Raw genomic sequence first — 23189 nt, forward strand, 5'->3', positions numbered from 1 at the left:
CGCTCAAAATAGTTCTCCAAGTGCTTTGTATTCTATCAACAACAAAAGTTTCAACAAGCGCGTGTTTTTCACTTTTGTCGAATCCTAGGGCGTAGTCCGCTAATATTTTTTTACCGAATCTGTAACTTTTCGTACATAAACAGCCACGAATCACAGAAAGCGAAAGAATACTAACAACAACGGGCAGTTGCTAGCGAATCTCACGAAAAAAAAACAAAAAAAAAAAAAATCAACACAACCGAACTGAGCAAAGCAACAAAAGCGAAATTTGTGCGGGTAGGTCATTTATTTATTCAGCTGTAAAAAGACCAAAAAGAAGATGAAAAAAAATAAACCCAATAACAATAAAAGCAACAGGCCAGATAATAAAACAATAAATGTAGGTTATTTAGATACGCGCGCGCAAACAATAGCCGCCGATTGTGGCCGAATACACGAGCGACACAACTGAAAACAAAGCGCGTCGAAGCCCTTTATTCGAGCACGCTCGCCATTTGCTCGGCTGCTAAACTGACTCTGTGGGTATTTTAGTATATACATACATATGTACATACATACGTGTAAGTATGTGCGAGTATTTTTTCGGAACACATTTGTTTTTAAATATTTTCAGTTCGAGCATTCTTGTTTTAGCCCGCACGCGGAAAGGTACTCACTCGAAACCACTCTGCTTGGCGTGTTTCTAAAGTGTTGGAAGTATAGTGCAAAACGCGCGCGTAAACGTCTCAGTCGATCGATCAAACGGCGATTGCATATCAGCCAGCCGTAAGCCGCCAGATAGCTTTCCAGTTGACTTCAGCAAACGCGTGTGTCGCCTACTACCACTTTGTAGTTGTTTTCCCTTTACTTTTTCTTTCTGTATACTTACTCATAGGCTGTTTACGAAAATGTTGTGCGAGTGGCTTTTATTGTTGTTTTGCATAAAAATACAAAAACGCGCGCCGGAATCTGTAAAGTTGAATTTAGGAAAAATTCTTTATGAAATCTGAAATGTAATAAAACATCTCAGATAAAAAAATTAAATTGAAAAAAATAAAATAAAAATTATACAAATACTCGTGTACACTAATACATGCACATACAAAATTTATAAAAGCAACTCATTGTGTGTAATGAAAGAGTGAAATAGCTTCAATAAAATAATCAAAAAAAAGTTTGAAAAATATGCTCAAAAATTACAACAAACCGCAAAACAACACACTTCGACTTACAAAACGAAGTTTATCTACTAAAGCAAAGTCGTTTTTTCCACTTGAGAGTGTAACATAAAAATATTAAAAAATGTAACAACGCAAAGACTGAAATAATTAATTCCTGTCAAATACAAAAAATAAATAAGTAATTAAATAAAATTAAATAAATAGTTCTTCTAAATCCATGAGAGGGATGTGCTCAAGAAAAGTTAAAACTATGATTAATGAGAAAAATTAAAAATAAATAGAAAAATTAAAAAAAAACAAATTCCAAAATAAGAAAAATATACATATGCTATATCTATTATTACGTATTACATAAATTTTGCTGTTATGTATTAAATTTTTTTATTAATATTTATTTAAAACAAGTGAAAAATCGTTCTCTAAACTGAATAAAATCTACAATAAAAAATAAAAAAATTACGCGAAGTAAAAAATCCAGCAATAATTATAATTATAAAAAAGTTAAGAACACTAAAATTATGCTGCATCAAATATATACAAAAAAAATTAATAAAAACCAAAAAGTTACGCAAGTAAACAATCAATCAATAAATATAATATTATTCATTAAATAAATTTTATTTTTATTATTTATTAAAGAAATTTTTTTTTATTTTTTATTTATTAATAAAATTAAAAAATTACCGATGTAAATCTATCAATAATTATAAAAAACGTTATGAAAATAAAAACTATGCTGTGCGGAATTAATATGAAAAATATTTATTAAAAACCAAAAAATTATAAAAACTAAAAAATCGAGCAATTAAAAAAAAACTTAATAAACAATTTTTGTTTTGTTATTACTCATTAAATAAATTTTATTATTATTATGTATTCAAAAAATAATTTTTTATTTTTTATTTAATAAAAAAAAGTGAAAAATCGACCAATGAACTAAACCAAACCTTAAATACTAAAATTAAAAAAGTACGCGAAGTAAATTTATCAATAATTATAAAAAAGTGCGAAATAAATATAAAAAAAGTTTATTAAAAACCAAAAAATTATGTTAAGTAAAAAATCGATCAATAAATATAAATTTTTAATTTTTTTTATTTTTCATTAATTAAATTTTATTTTTATTATGTTTAAAAAAAACTTTTTATTTATTAATTATTTTTGATTAAAACAAGTGGAAACTCGATCACTAAACAAACCTTAAATAATAAGTTAAATTACGCGAAGTAAATATATCAATAATTATAAAAAAAATTAAGAAAACAAAAATTATGCAGGGCGGAATAAATATAAAATAAATTTTTTTTAAAAACCAAAAAATTTTGTGAAGTAAAGAATCGATCAATAAATATAAAAAAAAATTAGTAAAAACAAAATTTTTTGTTATTATTCATTAAATACATTTTATTATAATTTTTATTTTTAATATTTATAAATAAAGCGAAAAATCGATCAATAAACTAAACCAAACATTAAATACTAAAATTAAGAAATTACGCGAAGTAAAAAATCGATCAATAAATACAAAAAAAGTGAAGAAAACAAAAATTATGCTGTGCGGAATGAATATAAAAGAAAAAATTATTAGAAAACAGAAAATTACGTAAAGTAAAGAATCGAGCAATAAATATAAAAAAAATTTATAAAATTTTTTGTTTATTAGTATTTGTTATATTAAATAAATTTTATTATTATTATTATATGTTAAAAAAATAGCTTTTTTATTTATAAATTAGTATTTATTAAAAAAAGTGGAAAATCGATCAATAAATTGAGCAAAACCTTAAATAATAAAATGAAAACAGTAACGCGAACAAAAAAATCTGTCAAAAAATTTATTAAAAGTTGCAAAAAAAAATTATGCCAATTAAAAAAAGGTGGAATAAATATAAAAAGAAGTTAATAGAAACAAAAAAATTATGCAGAATAAAAAATCGATCAATAAACATGAACAAAACTTAAACAATAAACTAAAAAACTTACTTGAAGTAAAAAATTTCTCACTAAATATAAAAATAGGGGAATAGATATGAAAAAAAATATACTTTTTTTTAATTTTTAAAAACTATGTAAAGTGAAAAACGATTAAATAGAAACAAAAAAATTATGCAATGTAAAATATCTAGCAATAAATAGGGAAATTAAACAATAAAATAAAAAAATTACGCTAAGTAAAAATTCTCACCATAAATATTGGGGAATACCTGTAGAAATGAAAACAAATAAAATTTTTTTTTAAACTAAACAAGGTGAAAAACGATCAATAAATATATAAAAATAACTAATAAAAAGGAAACTATGCAAAGCAGAAAAATGCGGCATAAAATTAAAAACAATAAATAAATACAATGAAAACAAATAGTAATTAACAAAAATATTTCACACAATAAAATACATTTTTCGTTTATATAAATCTGAGAAGAGCAAAATTTAGAAATGAAAAAAAAAAAAAAATGAATGATTGTGAGAAAAATTTCAAACCGCATAAGTTTAAAATTTTGCGCTACATTCAATCATCATCGTCATCATCATGCATAGCACTACAGCTCGGTGTGTGCCTTAGCTTCCTCCACAAATTTTCTTCATGCATCTCGGTCCATTGCCATACTACGGTAGTTCATCGCACCTGTGCTGCTTAGATCGAACTACATTCAATAATCATAGAAGAATGAAATGGGCAAATAAATTTCTTTTGGTATCAAAACGGCGCTTTAGTGCTACTTGAGGAGTGCCAGACCGGCACTTCAACCATTTCACCTACCTACCTACCTGAAATATTTTGAGGACAATTGAATTGCTTAAAAATAAAATTTAATTTACAGGAATGTGCACATACAATTGCGGGTTTTCCACCAGAATAATAAATTTTATTATATTGAAAAAAATATATATTTTCAAAATATTCCGGAAAAATGTTAAGATTTCCGTGAGAGATTTGAGAATACCTTCAAAAACTGGGCTTATAGTAAATTTTAGTTTTAAAAAATAATAAACTTTAAAATTCCGATGGAAAAACAGTACCCGATTTTGTTTTTGTGCGAACTGTGATGCGTCTAATGTACAAATATAGTCGTAACGTCATTTGCACTGCCAGCGTATAAAATATATATACACATATGTATGTATGTATGTATGTATGTATGTATGTAGTATTCCATAGCGCCGCTTCACAATTTATTTATTTTATTTACACCATATTGATATGGGTTAGCTGTTCAAAATGCAGGCAAGGCGTTATCAAAATACATATGTTGTTGTTATAGCAACTATCAGCAATAAATTCGGTATCTTTCCGGCTTCTTGCCAAATTTTTTTCTAAATAATTGCTTTTATTTTCATTATTATTGCCTATTGCAGCAGCTACATTTAGAAAGTCGGCTATTTTGTAATCTACATCATTTTTGTACAGTTGCAGACATGCAAATAAGGCCAGCATAAGAATTACATTCAAGTAGAATGACTTTGTCTATCGGATTCAGATCGGCGCTGTCGACAGGTCAATTCCGTGCAAAAATTTGTATTTTTGAGCAATAATTTTTTACCTTAAAAATCAAAAAAGGCGTTGTTATTAATGAAATTTCTAAACTATTTTGCTGCCTGTACCCACCTTTGTGAAGCAATGACTGATCGCAGCAACGTGTTTGAACGCAAAACCCTGTGAATTGTATGCTACAACTTTCTTCCAGTAGCTTCGGTCATTAAGACATTTTAACTATTTCTGTTCTACCTGGAGGCTCTCGGCTACTACCTCGTCGAACACACTCGCCTTTACAGCGTTCATTATTTATTCTCCTTACTGGGTATGCTCACCATCTGTATCAGGAAGATTAAAGTGCGTAATTAGCGGTGCCGTACCTTAGCCGTAAACCAAACAGCTGTTCTTATCAAACACATGGGCATGTCCTGTAAACGATTATAGGTGCCGCACCATAGCATCAGCGCCATAAACGTAGTCGTATGCATCTATTGAGTTTTGGTTTTTCCCCGTAACCGTAAGCAGCTGGGAAATACTTTACATTTGCTTTGATATTTGCGCTAAAAATTTGAATATTAGAAATGAAAGACGGAAGATTTATTGACGTAGTGGAAAATTATCCGTGTTTCTATGACAAAATGCAAATGTTGTGATTAATACTACTTCAATATCCGCTGTTTATGGCTACGGTATGGCTAACCGACACAATTAATGCAATGTTGCGGCTATGGTTATGGTTGCGGCCATGCAGTTATGGTTACGGCAACATTAATTGCAGCCTAAATCTGGTCTGTTTACAAAATTCCATACATTTTAATCGAAATGTTAATCCAATCAATACATTTTTCGCGCAGTTTTCTTGTCTAAAGTGAACTTTGCAGTGACGCCGAACAATTAAACCAGCACTTTGAAATTTCCAATGAACTATTCCTACCAACTTATGTATGTGGGACCATGGCATCTTCTATGCATTCTCGCTTGATGTTTTCGAAAGTTTTCAATTTATATCAGAACTCCTTTTCACACACCTCGTTCTCTCGTATTTCTTCACTTTTTAAGTGTCAAGTTCTACTTTTTCGAAAACTGTACTAAAAATCGTGTAGCCTTTTAAGTGGCAGCTTAAGGCTTGTCCGGACTTTTATGTCGAGAATTCTACGAAAAATTATACAAACTCTTAAGTGGAAGTTTTAATACTTGTCCGGACATTTATATTAAGAACTGTACTAAAAATTGTATAGCCCTTTAAATGGAAGTACATTGAAGTTTTTTATTCTCTTTTCTACCCACCTAAAAACTATACCGTTAAAAATGTGGGACACAATAAATATTGGTTTCCATAAAACCTATTAAAAGAAACATCACTATGAGTTTTGCTACAAATATTTTGCTAAATATGTATTTTCTAAAAAAAATTTTATATCTATTCCAAATTAGTTTTCTCTAATGAAAAAAATCTATTCGAAAACTCCCACTAAAATACACAAAATGGTTCAATTCGATCTATTATTTTCTTCTTCTTGAATTTCTATAATATCTTCACACATTGGGTGACATGCTGCACATTTTTTGTACGCCACCTAATACTTACAGTGGTTGTTTCACACACAAACTTCTAACAAACAACCAGCTTGGGCTTCGGTGAAGATTTTCGTCAAATCTTCTTGGTGCTCAATGTGTTAAGTTATTTATTTTTTGTTTTTTTTTTTGGAAATCATCAAAAGATTTATTTGAAATGTTCATAAAACACAAAATGTATGACTTTATTTGAGCAGACAAAAATGCGTTTGATTAAAAATAGGCACCTTCAAAGTGTTTATATTTGAGAAACTTGAAAATTTAACCTGAATATGTTCCAGTGTTTCCATTTCTTTGGCCACATACTACAGTTGTATTAATAGAATTCGTGTGTGAAAAAAACTCGGAAACATCGCACATATCGTATATGCGAGTACTAAATGTGTATGCAAAATTTTTATTTATCGCGCACGTAAATCGTCCATAAAATTTCAATTATGTCAAAAAATTTCGAAAAATAATTAATTACCACCAATCCAAAATAGGGTTTCCACACTTTAAAGTAACAACAAAAATGAGAGCCATCAAGCAACGGATTTAAAAACATCGAAATATTGAAATTTATTTTGAAGTGCTAATCCATTTATGTGCTGTTGTTTATTAAGGAGGATTTAAAAGGATTTGAAAATATTAAAAATAATCAAACTACATTACGAAAAGAGATGTGCGTTTAGTGTAAAACAAAGTGAAGAAATTTAAATGCATGGCGCTCTTTTGTTAATTCACATTCGATAGTGAGGAAAATTAAGCAAAAGCAAAAAATAAAAACAACAACAATTAATACATATAACAAATAAACATTTCAGCGCCTGAAAACAATAATTTTATGTTTATCGTGGCATGACCAATTCAACTAGTTTTCAATCGTCAGCTATTTCTAATACCATCAGCGACTATCCCAGTTTAGGAGGTGAAGTAAGTAGTAAATTCTTGATTTATAAATAAATGAGTATGTAAATACAGCCACAACCAGTTTTAACTTTATCTTTGTCTTTGTTTATTTGTAACTTTGCTCCTCCCTCTATCTCTATTTCTATTCTGTCCTTTATTTCCAAAATTTCTTTGTCTTTATCTTTATCTTTATCTTTATCTTTATCTTTATCTTTATCTTTATCTTTATCTTTATCTTTATCTTTATCTTTATCTTTATCTTTATCTTTATCTTTATCTTTATCTTTATCTTTATCTTTATCTTTATCTTTATCTTTATCTTTATCTTTATCTTTATCTTTATCTTTATCTTTATCTTTATCTTTATCTTTATCTCTATCTTTATCTTTATCTTTATCTTTATCTTTATCTTTATCTTTATCTTTATCTTTATCTTTATCTTTATCTTTATCTTTACCTTTATCTTTATCTTTATCTTTATCTTTATCTTTATCTTTATCTTTATCTTTATCTTTATCTTTATCTTTATCTTTATCTTTATCTTTATCTTTATCTTTATCTTTATCTTTATCTTTATCTTTATCTTTATCTTTATCTTTATCTTTATCTTTATCTTTATCTTTATCTTTATCTTTATCTTTATCTTTATCTTTATCTATATCTTTATCTATATCTTTATTTTTATCTTTATCTTTATCTTTATCTTTATCTCTATCTCTATCTCTATCTTTATCTTTATCTTTATCTTTATCTTTATCTTTATCTTTATCTTTATCTTTATCTTTATCTTTATCTTTATCTTTATCTTTATCTTTATCTTTATCTTTATCTTTATCTTTATCTTTATCTTTATCTTTATCTTTATCTTTATCTTTATCTTTATCTTTATCTTTATCTTTATCTTTATCTTTATCTTTATCTTTATCTTTATCTTTATCTTTATCTTTATCTTTATCTTTATCTTTATCTTTATCTTTATCTTTATCTTTATCTTTATCTTTATCTTTATCTTTATCTCTATCTTTATCTTTATCTTTATCTTTATCTTTATCTTTATCTTTATCTTTATCTTTATCTTTATCTTTATCTTTATCTTTATCTTTATCTTTATCTTTATCTTTATCTTTATCTTTATCTTTATCTTTATCTTTATCTTTATCTTTATCTTTATCTTTATCTTTATCTTTATCTTTATCTTTATCTTTATCTTTATCTTTATCTTTATCTTTATCTTTATCTTTATCTTTATCTCTATCTTTATCTTTATCTTTATCTTTATCTTTATCTTTATCTTTATCTTTATCTTTATCTTTATCTTTATCTTTATCTTTATCTTTATCTTTATCTTTATCTTTATCTTTATCTTTATCTTTATCTTTATCTTTATCTTTATCTTTATCTTTATCTTTTTCTTTATCTTTTTCTTTTTCTTTATCTTTTTCTTTATCTCTAACTCTTACTCTATCGATCTCCTCTTTGTCTTCGTCTTTACGGATCTTTAGTTTTATTTTAATCTTCGCGCTTATTTGTTTCATCCACATATTCGGCTTTACCTTTATCCTAATTAATCAAAGAGTCCATCCATTTTGGATCTGCATTGTTGAACACATTTCGAGTTAGTGCAAGGAGCCATAATTGCTTGAATAGCCGCTTGGCTATCAATGAAAATGTTTGTTCGATTATTAAGAGGAGTTAATTCCAGAGCTGTTTCAGCTGCTCTTGTTGCGGCATAGATTTAAGCTTGAAATACCATACAGTAATTCGTGAGTCTGACCTTACGTTTGAATCCAGAGTTATGCTGTGACCAGAAAGTCTCTGTGTGCATTGTCCGGACATCTTTAGTCTTAGAGCAAATCTTTTGGCTGAATTTCTTACAAATACTTTGATTTATTAATGAAGAAAAAGATCTGAGTGGAGTATTTATTTTTCAAAAATGATAAAAAAATGTTTCACAAAAAAATTAAATAAAATAAAAAGATTTTTTGCAAAAGTGTGTTTAATCCTAAAAAATTAAAAAAATGTAATTCTTTGTTTCTTACAAATACTTAGACTTATTAATGAAGAAAAAAGACTGAGTGGGGTATTTTTGAAAAATGATAAAAAAAATGTTTCACAAAAAAATTAAATTTTAAATTTGAATTAAATTTGAAATTAAATAAAAAGGTTTTTTTCAAAAGTATAAATAATCCTAAAAAGTAAAAAAAAAAATTAATTCATTATTAATTTAAATTTTTAAATTTATTATTATTATTAAATATCTTTCAAAATTCTTTCAGTGCACTCATTAATGCACTCATCAAAATAAACCAATTTTCAGAAAAATTGTTGTCAAATTTTCTTGGATCAAAATACTTGAACACTTGTCATGGGATCGCTCGAATATCTTGAGCAATATTTTGTGACGCTTTTTTGTTTTATTTATTGGTTATTAACACTGCCCTCACATCCGTTAATGCTAATCACCCTGAGGCGTGTGTACCAAGTGTGAGAAAAGGCAAATGTTTGGTGCATGTAAATATAATAAATATCTACATATACTTGTGCATACTTGTGTTGCCAACATATGTATGTATGTATAAGTGCTTGTAGTTATCGCGCCCAATGAAAAGTAAAAATAAAATGCGTTTGCTCTCTAATAACCTACATTTACTCAATTTCACGAATCGATGAACTCTTTCTAATGTTTGTTTACTTATTATTTATTTCGTTTTTTAATGCTTCATTCATCAATCAAAACTGTCAACGATTGAATTTTATAAATTCTACTGTTCATTGAACCGCTATATGCATACATACTTATATACCTATGCTCTGTTTTCGGTGTGCAATATATTTTACGAAGTGTTGAACTGGAGATGTGAAGATAATAACTAAGACTTATACATAGGGTGTTCTATTTTGAGATTGAAAAAAAACAGTGATTAGTAGAAATGTTGTAATTTAATTTATTCTTTTATATAAATTATAGCGTACCCTCGCCCGCTTCGCTAGACGATAAATTCAATGATTTGCTGAAAGAGAATAAAATTAATACGAAACAAAGCAAATTCTTTGATACAATTTCATTCGAACTTTATTGTAACACTTTTTGGTAGACAACGTTTTTGGTTTTTTCATCTTTCGCGTGAATAATGACGATGGTTTGCCAACTCGTGAGCAAGCTACATACAATTGTCCATGAGAAAAAATTGGGTATTCTAAATTAATACCGCACATTTGTAGAGACTGTCCTTGCGCCTTATTAATTTTCATAGGCCTTATTAATTCGCGAAGGCAAGGTGAATAGGGAACTGCAAACGTTTGAAATCGAATGGTAAATCCGCCGGAATCAGTGGAATTCAGGGTATCAAAATGTCTTCTCCTTTGTACTTCCCTTTCAAAATTGTTGCTTCGATAACGTTACCCATTAGCTTCTTCACAGCGAGTCTGGTACCGTTGCAAAGTCGTGGCACATTACTATTGCGCAGCATAATAATCGGTGCTCCAATTTTTAATCGTAAATTATGAGGTGGTAAGCCTGGCAAATCGAGTGAGTTTAAGAATTCAGTTGGATAATTTACGACCTCATCTTGATCAGTAATAGTGTCCATTGACTTATAACGCAACTATGTCACCAGGTATTTGATCTAAAATACCTGAATTTATATCATTGACGTCCTTATTTTCCCCAGCTAAAATTGCTCTTTCGCTGAGTCAATCATGGTTTTTGTAATGTTGAACTATGTTTGGAAATACACTCTGTATCAATGCCTCTTTAGACTGTGCAAAAGTGCAGAAATTGTTAGGCAATGTTATCATTCCTGTTGGTTTTGAAAAAAGGTTTATTTTTTTTTGGTTAAAAAGTGTTTTTTGAAGTTTTGAAAAACACTTCGCTCTAACAAATTTCTTCTCAGTTAATTGCTGAAAATTAAATATTTTGAAAAAACTATTTTTTTTTTTAATTTAACGTTTTTGAGAAAATTTTGTTCTTGAAATAATTTCATACTTTTGTAAAAGTTTAAATTGATTTGTTAAAAAAGATTTTTTTCCGCTTTGAAAAACACCCCCTCGAAAAAATGTATTCTCTATTAATAGTGGAATATAAAATGCTTTGAAAACACCATTTTTTTTTTTAATTTTGTTTGGTTTTCAGAAAATTTTGTTTTGAAAAAATTTCATACCCTTGAAAAAGTTTTATTTTATTTTATTTGTTTAAAATTTTTGGAATTTTTTTTTTTTTGTAATTTTAGAAAAACACCTCTTCGTAGAAATTTCTTTTATCTTTTTGAGGAAAATTTGGTTTTGAAAAAATTTCATGCTTTCGAAATTTTTTTATTTTACTTTATTTCTTCAAAATTTTTTAAAACAATTTTTTTTATAATTTTCGAAAAACACCCCTTTGAAAAAATGTTTTCTATGTGTCATAGTGGTATTCCATTAACTTTTAGGATTATAGTCAAATACTTACAAATACCTACGCTTTCGCAAATAGCAACAATAAACAAATTTCCTCAAAACCAAAAAATTTACTTTTTTTCTAAAAAAATTCTAAACAAACAACGTAATAAATTTAGAATTTTGTGTTCACGAAAAAAAAAGTATTGTTTTTATTGTATTATATTAACTGAAAACCAAAATGTTGCAAAAAATCAAAACAAAACTAAATTATTTTTTTGTGTTCATTTGGTCCATATGTTCCATAAAAAGTTGATATGGTAAATAATATGCAGGGTCTGATACACGCAAATTTCCATTGATCATTATAGTGACAAAATTATCGATCACCAATTCCAACAGGATTTCAAAATCAGAGTTGGAATGAGTTGTTGTGTGGAGTACTTCTGAAAAAATGAGAAATAAACAAAATAAATCTAAAAATTCGAATTCTAACTTTATCTTGTGTATGTTCTTATTACCTTTGAATTTTTCCAATGAAGCACCATTCATTTTAAATTTTCCAAGAATTTTTTTTATCATTTCGCGTTTCTTTCCTTTTTCATTCGATTCCAACATTTGTTCATAGCCGAAAACATCGTTTGCAAACGCATTCATTTCCATATAGAATTGGTCAAAGAAAGCATTGCTCAATTGAATTGAAACATTATTTTCATAAATACTTAGGACCTTAACTAATGCACCTTGGTATGTACCTAACGCAGATATTCATCGCGACCTTGTCATCGATACTATTGATGAAACAATACAAAGCGCTAGCAGAAGACACATAAATAGACTATTAACGCATACAAATCCTATGATGAGAAGACTACCAAATAAAGAAAAATCTACCCAAAGTCGGCTTAACCGTCAAACACCAACAGATCTTGCAAAATCCTTGTAATCAATTGTCAACTAATCGTATATGTCATTGTTTGTTAAGCACTTGTTTTTAAATAATATGTATATATTTCTTCTAAATGAGCTTGGGGGCATTGGCCCTTCAATATCACTCTCATTCCATCTTTTTGTAAATCAAATTACTTATTGTCTAACGACAGGTGTAATATTTTATGGAAGAAATAAAAAAAAAAAAAAAAAATTTCATTCGAATCATTTGAAATTTCTGTATACAATAACGAAAAATTCAAAAAAAGTTGTACACATAAAATGAATGTCGATTCGAAACTTACTTTAATCTAAGAATCGAGCAAGTTTTGTTTTGTACAATATTTTGATTTTTTCTTTTTTTTATATGAAGAAAATATTTAAAAGAAATTTTTTTTTGCTAAAAACCTTCCCCTAGTGGATCCCTATAATATGAAAAAAGAACGAATAAAATTGGCCTCGTATCGGCCCATAAAAATGCGTACAAACGAACATCATTTCATTTTTATATATATAGATTTACACGAATTGCTCCTGGAGAACGCAAACTAAATTTATGCGAAAGCGATCAATATTTTAAGTGGTAGACATGGGAAATTACAAGTTCAGAATATAATAAAAATATTTTAAAAACTAAAAATTCATATTCGAAAAGAAGATGTTACAAATGTTACTCAATACGAACAAACGCATGTAATTATGAGAGAGGATATACGCATATCTTATCATGAAGATATCTCCAGCATCAACTTTTCCGAAGTCAGTACTAGTTTAGGGACATTGAGCTTTTTTATGGAGTGTTAAATGTTTAAAATTTTGGGCGGAAGTGAAAATGATTTATCAAAAATACTACGCCTCAAAATATACGGCTTCAAAAATAAATTCCGCTCTCAGCTTTCTATAGTAGAATTTAACGAAACATTTTTTTGAAGTGAAAACTTCTTTAGAATCGTTGGGAGTGATTTGAGAAAAAGTGAAACGGAAATAGCGACCCTCTTGGCTACGAAGCGTTATATTATATGTTGATATAAACGTAGCGACGAACTAAATAACTTTTATTTTTTCTTGTGATTCGAACCAAGGATTTTGGATGGGAAGCTCACATTGCTAGCCGCTCGGCTACCGCGCCATGCTGTCGGCGCTGGCCTAAAAGTTATTTAGCTACGAAGCGTTATATTATATGTTGATATAAACGTAGCGACGAACTAAATAACTTTTAGGCCAGCGCCGACAGCATGGCGCGGTAGCCGAGCGACTAGCAATGTGAGCTTCCGATCCAAAATCCTTGGTTCGAATCACAAGAAAAAAAATTTTTTTATACAGTTATTTTTTTTTTTTATGATATGTTTATGAGGAGCTTTTTTTCATGGCAGAAATACACTCGGTGTTTTGCCATTGCCTGCTGAGGGGTGAGCGCTATTAGAAAAATGTTTTTCTTAATTTTGGTGTTTTCACCGAGATTCGAACTGACGTTCTCTCTGTGAATTCTGAATAGTAGTCACGCACCAACCCATTCGGCTACGGCGTTTGTTTAATTTTACTGATGCAAAAATGAGGGAAAATATTTGAATAAAGTTTGCTTACTGTTTACACATTTTCCAAAGGTGACGGAGAACCAAAATCAATAAATAGCATCACGGAATTCATTCACGAAAATTTAATAAAGTATACACCAGAAGTATCGCGGATACGATAAAGTTCCAATGATTTTAAGAGGTGATTTCAACGTAAATTTTGCATTGGACACAGCGGTTCCTTTAATTGACGTTCTCAATACAACATTCAATTTAAAAATGTGTAACAATCGCACTGAATCGACAACACGATCAAAAACAACAATTGACGCGGTATTTCAAAGATATGTTGACAACATCGAAACCAAAGCATTTGTATCATATTTTAGCTATCATAAGCCACTCGTATCATTTGTTGAAATTGAAAACATTGAGGATGAATAATAATAAAATGAAGAAAATAAAATATGAACTTTATATCAATATTATAATGAACCTATAATTATCCCGCCCCTAATGCTGTTTTCGTCTCATTCTCTCTCAGTTTGTTTTACGGAAGGTTTCACTTCTATCGCGTCTAACCGTTAGACTGGTATTTTTTTTGTAGAATATTTTAACCCACTGTATAAAGAAAGTGTATTAAAAAAGGCAGGTAGAGGGTTGAACTCAAGTTTCACAGAAAATTAAGGCAGCCAATTTGTTTGTGTCACTGAGGACGAAAAATTCATACGTATGTGCCTACGATTAGTGTCATATGCTCGCAAAAAAATATATAAAAAATTGATTAGAAAAATTGATAAAAAATTAGCAAAAAAACAAAAGTTGACAAAAAAATACCAGTCTAACGGTTAGACGCGATAGAAGTGAAACCTTCCGTAAAACAAACTGAGAGAGAATGAGACGAAAACAGCATTAGGGGCGGGATAATTATAGGTTCATTATAATATTGATATAAAGTTCATATTTTATTTTCTTCATTTTATTATTATTCATCCTCAATGTTTTCAATTTCAACAAATGATACGAGTGGCTTATGATAGCTAAAATATGATACAAATGCTTTGGTTTCGATGTTGTCAACATATCTTTGAAATACCGCGTCAATTGTTGTTTTTGATCGTGTTGTCGATTCAGTGCGATTGTTACACATTTTTAAATTGAATGTTGTATTGAGAACGTCAATTAAAGGAACCGCTGTGTCCAATGCAAAATTTACGTTGAAATCACCTCTTAAAATCATTGGAACTTTATCGTATCCGCGATACTTCTGGTGTATACTTTATTAAATTTTCGTGAATGAATTCCGTGATGCTATTTATTGATTTTGGTTCTCCGTCACCTTTGGAAAATGTGTAAACAGTAAGCAAACTTTATTCAAATATTTTCCCTCATTTTTGCATCAGTAAAATTAAACAAACGCCGTAGCCGAATGGGTTGGTGCGTGACTACTATTCAGAATTCACAGAGAGAACGTCAGTTCGAATCTCGGTGAAAACACCAAAATTAAGAAAAACATTTTTCTAATAGCGCTCACCCCTCAGCAGGCAATGGCAAAACACCGAGTGTATTTCTGCCATGAAAAAAAGCTCCTCATAAACATATCATAAAAAAAAAAAATAACTGTATAAAAAAATTTTTTTTCTTGTGATTCGAACCAAGGATTTTGGATCGGAAGCTCACATTGCTAGTCGCTCGGCTACCGCGCCATGCTGTCGGCGCTGGCCTAAAAGTTATTTAGTTCGTCGCTACGTTTATATCAACATATAATATAACGCTTCGTAGCTAAATAACTTTTAGGCCAGCGCCGACAGCATGGCGCGGTAGCCGAGCGGCTAGCAATGTGAGCTTCCGATCCAAAATCCTTGGTTCGAATCACAAGAAAAAATAAAAGTTATTTAGTTCGTCGCTACGTTTATATCAACATATAATATAACGCTTCGTAGCCAAGAGGGTCGCTATTTCCGTTTCACTTTTTCTCAAATCACTCCCAACGATTCTAAAGAAGTTTTCACTTCAAAAATAACAAAAAATGTGCAAAAAATTGATACAAAATTTACAAAAACAATCAGCAAAAACCAATTGACAAAACATTTGAATAAAAATTTAAAAAACAATTTACAAAAAAACTTGCAAACAAAAAAGTCAAAACAATTACAGGGTGGGCCATATAGCGTTTGCTTCTTGAACCACCTATTTTTTTGAGAATGGTAACACAAATGACATGTCGAATGTGTTCGTAATTTACTTAAAGGTTTGACATTTACGAAATGGGACCCTATACGCTTGAACAAAATGGAGAATTATTGAAAACCTATTTCCAAAGTGGTGAGTTTTCTACTCAACCTGGGAGAAATTTGAAAAAGAAATTCAAAAAAAAAAAAAGATTTGCCAACAAGACAGTTTGTGGATCAATTTGTTAATCGTGTTCGTGAAAGTGGATCGTTAATAGATAAAAAAACACGTGAACGTGCTCCTACAGTGCGTACACCCGAAAACATTGCTGCTGTAGCCGAAAATGTGCGTGAACATCCAATGCGTTTTCGGTTCGCTCAATAGGCAGAAAATCGCTTGACCGAAGATGATCATTTTTACCTAAAAATCATCTTTTCTGATGAAGCTCATTTTCACATCGGTGGCTACGTCAATATGCAAAATTGTCGGATTTGAGGCTCAGAAAATCCACACGTTACTGTAGAGAAGCAAATGCATCCACAACGAGTCACTGTTTGGTGCGGTTTTTGGTCTGGCGGCATCATCGGGCCATTTTTTTTTCGAAAATGAGCGAGGAGCCGCGGTTACAGTAAATGGCGAGCGTTACCGTGACATGCTCAACGAGTTTTTGTTTCCAAAAATTGAAGAGGATGACATGGACGACATTTGGTTTCAACAGGACGGTGCAACTTGTCACACTGCCAAAGTTACACTCGAACTTTTGGCTACCGTTTTTGAATTCCGATATCAATTGGCCGCCTCGGAGCTGTGATTTAAGCCCGTTGGACTATTTTTTGTGGGGAGCCGTTAAGGACAAATGGGATGCGAACCATCCAGAGACGATTGATGCTTTAAAACACGAAATCGAAGTGGCCATTAATGAAATTGAAAATGTGCTTAAAAATTGGGTTGATCGAATGGCCTACTGTAAAGCCAGTCGTGGCAGTCATTTGAACGATATTATTCATTCATAAATGACAATGTTCAATCTTCAAAATAAAAAAAAAAGTTTGAAAAAATATTGATTCGTTTTTTTTATAGGCGATTCAAAAAGCAAATTTTACATGGTCCACCCTATACAAAAAATTTATAAAAAAATTTGCAAACAAATTGACAAAAAATTTGAAAAAAATTACAAAAATTTACAAAAAATTCACAAGAAAATTAGCAAAAAAAAATTTGTCAAAAAATTTGATAAAAAGTTTGTAGCAGCAAAAACATTCCCTATACATGTATGGTGAGGGCTGCTGGAGTGGCAGTCCTTAGTCGGATATATAGCAAATCCGGGTCGTTCCGGTAACGTAAAACTGACTGTCGGCTATTGAAGCCACCGTCACAAAAGGGCTAATATTTCGCTTAGTGATTATTTAGATGCATATCCTTATTATTTTACCTATCGCCGAATAGGTGAAATGGCAGACAACTATTTTTTGTTAGGCCTGGACCGTATTCGCTGGAGTCAGCTGCGGGGCATTCATAAACGTGGTGTTGAGTCGATCATCTCGTCTCTTTGATAGCCAACAATCTGCTCTGATTTGATGGTAGCTCCTAGTGCATTGCTTTCAGCCTGCTAGTTTATATGTAAAAAGGGTGGCTATTAGTTCATTTAAATTAAATTGCTAAGGTAAATAAAAATATTTATTACCTTGCGGCAACAGTTGTTTGGCATTTACGGAAAATAATACTTTTATTTTCAGGCGTAACTGGCCGGTTTCTATTATAAACATCTATTCCACAATGGCTAGTCATTTGTTATTGTCTTCATATTTAGCATTCTTCATAGCTGTCATTAAGTAATTATTGTTTAAAGGCACTAGACCGAATAAAAACACAACTGAATGAATGTAAAGAAAAGTTACGTATACGCCGTACACTTTGAAGGAAGCTAAATAAAGCAGCAGTGTCGGCAAGAAATCAATTACTAATCTAAAAACTCTTAATTTTATTTATTTCTTTACACACAAAATTTGTAACATATTGCTATTGTATATAATGACAAACGTGCGGTAAACTACCATACATGCGTATGTGTGTAAGACAAGAAATCCATGGCGTATGAGCAACATTTTAATCGTAAACATTTCTGATAAACAGATTCCATATGTCTGGATTTGCTTGCAATATCTCCATCAACAACACAAATGGGCAACAAGTGAATTAATCAAAACAAGAGCCAGTCGAAGCAATACTCATAAAATTGAAAGGGCACAGACAGCACCTCGCCAATACACACACCCACACACATTTAGATATCTGAAGTGCCGGCATTCAGCGAAAAACAGCTCAATACCCTCCGCTTTGACGTAGGGTGGCTATGCCATAGAAAACTTGTATGTGTGTATGTAGTATAAGTGTGTATAGACGAGTGTACTCGTAACTGAATGATTTGTTTTGTCTAAAGCTGAAGTGCTATGTAGGCACTCAGTGGCAGCGATAATTTACATTTTATCAGCAGCAACAGGAAAAGCAACATCCTCAACTGAGCTGAGAGCGCCCGTCATTTGTAGCATATTTCCATGACGGGCGCCAATGAATGCTGGCTTTATGTAGAGTGTTTATTTACACTATGAAAATGTGTTGATTGTGCCTACCACACACATTTGCATGTGCACATGTACTCGTGTATGTGTGTGTGTGTAAATACATACTTGTAGTTTGAGACCCAGCAAACTGGACAACTTTAAATCATTTTCCTGCTGGCTTAAATAAGCATGCGGCCATTTAGATACGAATAATTATATTATATAATCGCTTTTTGGTATGCAATCAACATTTGCAATTTAAAAATATACTTGCAAGTACTTTTCTGATTTGTAGAACTTTCGAAAAAGTCGTTTTCGAACTGCGAAAAAACTACAGTATCACAACATATTGACAAGTTTTGTCAACATTTTTTGTTTTTTTTTTGCCACAGTTTTAATTTCGCCACACACCTGTGGATTTGTTGACGATTTTAGTTTCACGCTGTTCATTGCTGAGTGGACATCGAACGCGAAAAAAAAAGATTATCATGTATGGTATTTATTTGTGTTTGAAAAGAAGAGAAGAGAGAAAGATTTTTTTCTATGATACTTCTCTATAATTTTCTTATAAATATTTGCCACGATTTTAACTTTGCATTTTTGTCTTTATATTCATAGCTCTTATTTCTCCGCAATGATAGCTGGCTTTTGAACAAATTTTTGAGTTCCTCAATAAATAATTTATTTATTCAAAAATATAGTTAAAAATACTTATATTGCACTGCCAAAGGCACTATAAGCTAAGACTATTGGCCTGCCTAAATACATGTTTTGCTTAATGTTGCCATTTGTCCCTGTGCATACTTCAAAATTTCAAAAGAAATGAGAAAAAGTAGAAGGAAAAATCGTGATCTTCGCCACATACACGCAACCGATTGCAAGTTGACAAACATTTTTGTCACTTTTCGATCGGTTTGTCAACTGCTCAACTTAGTCAAAAATGAACCGATTTTAATAATTTTGGGTTCAAAATGATCGTCATTACTTATACGAGCGATTTCATGTAGAAACAATTGCATAAAGGTAGTTAAAAATTTTTTATTTTGCAAAAAACTAAAAGTGCGAAACAGGTTTTTTACTCAAAAATTCATTACTCAAAAACAACTCATTTTAGCTACTAGGCATTCAGCTCAGTTAAAGTTTGAGATGTCCTTTTGATTTGGAAAAAGTTATAAAAAAAACAAAAATACACTTTTTGAAATATTGAATTTCGAAAAAATTTAATTTTTTTTTTCTTTTTTGCTAAATAAAAAATTTTCAACTACTTTTTTGCAATTGTTTCTACATGAAGTCGCTCGTGTAAGTAATTACGATCATTTTGAACCCAGAATTATTAAAATCGGTTCATTTTTTAATAAGTTATGGGCATTTAAAAAAAATTTTTTCTTATATAATTAAAAAAAATCGAGTTTGAGCCGAAAAACAAAATTGCCGATAACTCTTGAAAAAAATTTTTTTCGGGCGAACAAAAAAATACGTGAAATTTCAACCTGTTGTTTCGATTTGCTTTCATAAAAGAATTAGATTCTTCTTACATTTCATTGGCTAAAAGTAAACTTTCAACATATTTACACCTTATTTTACTACGCTTTATCCACGTAAGTGGTAAATGGTAGCGGCAGGCTCATCACCTACCCTGACAAAAAGCAAGCATAGATTAATGAAAAAAACGCAAGACTGTGTCTTGTCGAGGCCCTATGCTCCCGAGTGGAGTGAACAAGGGTAAAAAAAAACCCACGTAAGTTGAGAGCTTTGACCTCCAAGTCGCGAATATTCTTACGTTACTAACTACATTCCTACTTTCCTACAATATTTTGAAAAAAGCTTCTTGTTCTCTTGTTCTAAACACTTCATCCACCCATGGACAAGTATTTTCATTGGAAACAAGTTGCGTCTATCCCAACTTTCTTGTAATGAAGCCTGCAATGTTATCGATCGTGTCGGGACTATCCAATTATTCTCAATGTTGTAACTCTTTGCGAAATGTTGCAGCTCTTTGCACAACATGAATTCCTTAAAAATCACACATCATTAGAAATAAATAATCATCATTTCACTATTAAAGTCGATCTCGGATTGCCTTAAGTACGCTGTCATATCCTGACCTAAGTGGTAAGTCAGAATGCATTCTATGTCATATTAGTCCTGGATATACCGACACAAGCCCTTGAGCGAGTTGTTGCTCGTAAACAGACCATTTTTAAAATGAAATGTTTTTTCTATAAACTTCTCCACTCCTCCACTTTCACTCGAAATTTGTAGAGCAGCAACCTAGTATCTGCGAAGGGAGCCGATTTGTCAAGAAGAAACGAGGAAGCTGCTTCCTGGGCACACCTTTTACATTGCATGATAATGCTCCATCTCATCGATCCACTCTTGTGACTAATTTTTTGACTAGAAATTGCATTCGCCTGATATGGCTCCCTGTGACTTCTACCTATTCGGAAAATTGCATTTGGCCATCAAAGGAAAACTTTTTGTGTCCGTAGAGGCCATCCAAAAGGCTTACACTGACATTCCGGTCAATGACCTGAAACACTCTTTCGAAAAGCTTTTAGATGCGCAAAACAGTGTATCGAGGCCAAAGGGGACTCTTTTGAATAAATAAACTCGAAGTTATCAGAACAAAGCTCTTTGTATTATTCAATCATGGCGCATGTCTATATATGTGTGTTTATCTTTAAATTTTGGACGCAGACAGCCAATCACCATGTCTCGATATCGACAAGTTGCAAAATATTGTTGTCATGTTTCGATAAGAATGCAATAGAGAAAGGGGAAAATCACATAAGTGAACGCTATTGCCACCATTCAATATTGAATGAATGCAAACTCAACACAAGCACGTTGTGAAAGGTGAGTTTGGGTTATGATATTTGTATGGGATTTGACAAGTATTTTCATAGAATACATGTTTGCGCCTTCCGAACTTGCTGTGTCGTCAGAGCCCATGGCGAGTAAATGGGAGGGGAATTGTTTGATTTCGAAGAGGAAGAGTAGGCGAAAGCAATAGAAACAGCGAAGCACAAGAAGTTATACGCACACACATTCACACTTTTTTGCTACGGTGTCTTTCGCGTAAAAACGCGAAAAAAGCACAAAATTTCAAAATTTAATATACAGGGTTGGCCATATTCGACGGACCCGACGGATTTCGATGACTCTTTGGGCCCATTCTAATCGACGAGGCTTGCCCGCAGGCAACAATCTTTGCATCAATTGAATCTTATACGGGAATAAATGTAAATCAATGCATAATTCGTTGTAAAGTGGTCCGAGCAATGCCCATTTGCTGAGAATCAGCGATTTTGGGATGTCCTTGGCGATGCCTTGGCTGGTTTTGATTTGACCTCTTTGGATTAGAAAGAGCATCACCAGTCGAAAACCTTTCGTACAAACGTTTAATGGTGTTCTTAGAAGGCGCACTTTTCACATTATTTAATTTTTTATACGCACGTTGAATTTTCACAATTGACTTCGTTTGTTGAATGTAAATTTCAACAATTTGGGAGCGCTCGCGTGGCATGTACTGTTCCATGGTAAAAATCTGCTTGGACTGACGCTTCCAACGCGGTATGTTATTAAGCGATCTGACATCTCTGTCAAAAGATACAGGGTTGCCAAATGGGTCCGTCGAATATTGGTAACCCTGTACGACACTTTGTTTTTATTAGTTGGACAAGTTTAAATCTTCCATATCACAATACGAGTACTGCCAAGACATTCACTGAATTTTCATGCAATTCTACTCCTTGTATTTGTTTGTTTTGTCTTGCGAAAGGAGCTGACGTCAGACTTATCAAAATCGCGAAAAATAAAGTAACTGTTTTGGGCATGCGCCACCTATGCTACTTAGTTCGTCCTGGGTGTTTGAGCTTAAACACGCCAACAAGCCCAAAAGTAAACTGCCATGGAAACGTTATATTACGCTGACATTTCTTTTGCTAGGCTCGCTGAATATGCACGGCTTTATTTAAAAGGAAAATCAATAGCAAAAAAAGAAATATTTTATGAAGATTTTAAGCCAAATTGACAATTCATTTGAGGCATTTTTGACGTTTTCGAAAAACATACACAGACACAGAGACTAACACTACATGAAGGGCTTTATTTGATGCTTTAAAGCAATCAAACTGTGAGCAAAAGGAAATAAATAATAGCCAATATAAATCAGCCAGTTTTTATGCAAACAGGGCACGTCCATATGTATATCACACATACATCTGTATTATCTATTAATGTCTGCCTGCCTCTATTTGGTTTAGCTACAACACACAGCTATCTCTATACATAACTGCTTAGTGTCGAGCTGTTTTTATATTTAAATTTTATTACTTTGTTTATCTTTTTCGTCGGCTTTGCCCATATGTTTGTCACCTTAAAACGCGCACACTGTTGTCCGAATTTGATAGATTCAAAACTGTCATACGTTTCACACAACTCACGTTCAACAGCCACCTGGGTGTAGTAAAAAAATCGAATGCGAAGGGGCACAGCAAGAAGAGCAAACAAAAAAAAAAAAAACAAAAGAGAAAGC

At 31.2% G+C, this 23189-nt stretch overlaps 1 protein-coding gene across 4 annotated transcripts in view; it reads left to right on the forward strand.

Annotated features, from left to right (window-relative positions):
- The first annotated feature begins 654 nt into the window (after positions 1-654).
- LOC129243624 (sestrin homolog) overlaps positions 655-23189 on the forward strand; it is a 73502-nt gene continuing 50967 nt past the window's right edge. Inside the window, exons 1-2 of one of the 4 annotated variants that reach the window (XM_054880777.1) lie at positions 655-828; positions 6696-7125. In XM_054880777.1, coding sequence (XP_054736752.1) covers positions 7051-7125 — 75 coding nt within the window. In that variant the 5' untranslated portion in view covers positions 655-828; positions 6696-7050. The remainder of the gene's footprint in view (positions 829-6695; positions 7126-23189) is intronic. The other 3 variants (XM_054880778.1, XM_054880779.1, XM_054880780.1) reach the window with 3 other exon arrangements.

The sequence above is a fragment of the Anastrepha obliqua genome, chromosome 4 (assembly GCF_027943255.1).
Source record: "Anastrepha obliqua isolate idAnaObli1 chromosome 4, idAnaObli1_1.0, whole genome shotgun sequence".
Classification (NCBI taxonomy): domain Eukaryota; kingdom Metazoa; phylum Arthropoda; class Insecta; order Diptera; family Tephritidae; genus Anastrepha; species Anastrepha obliqua.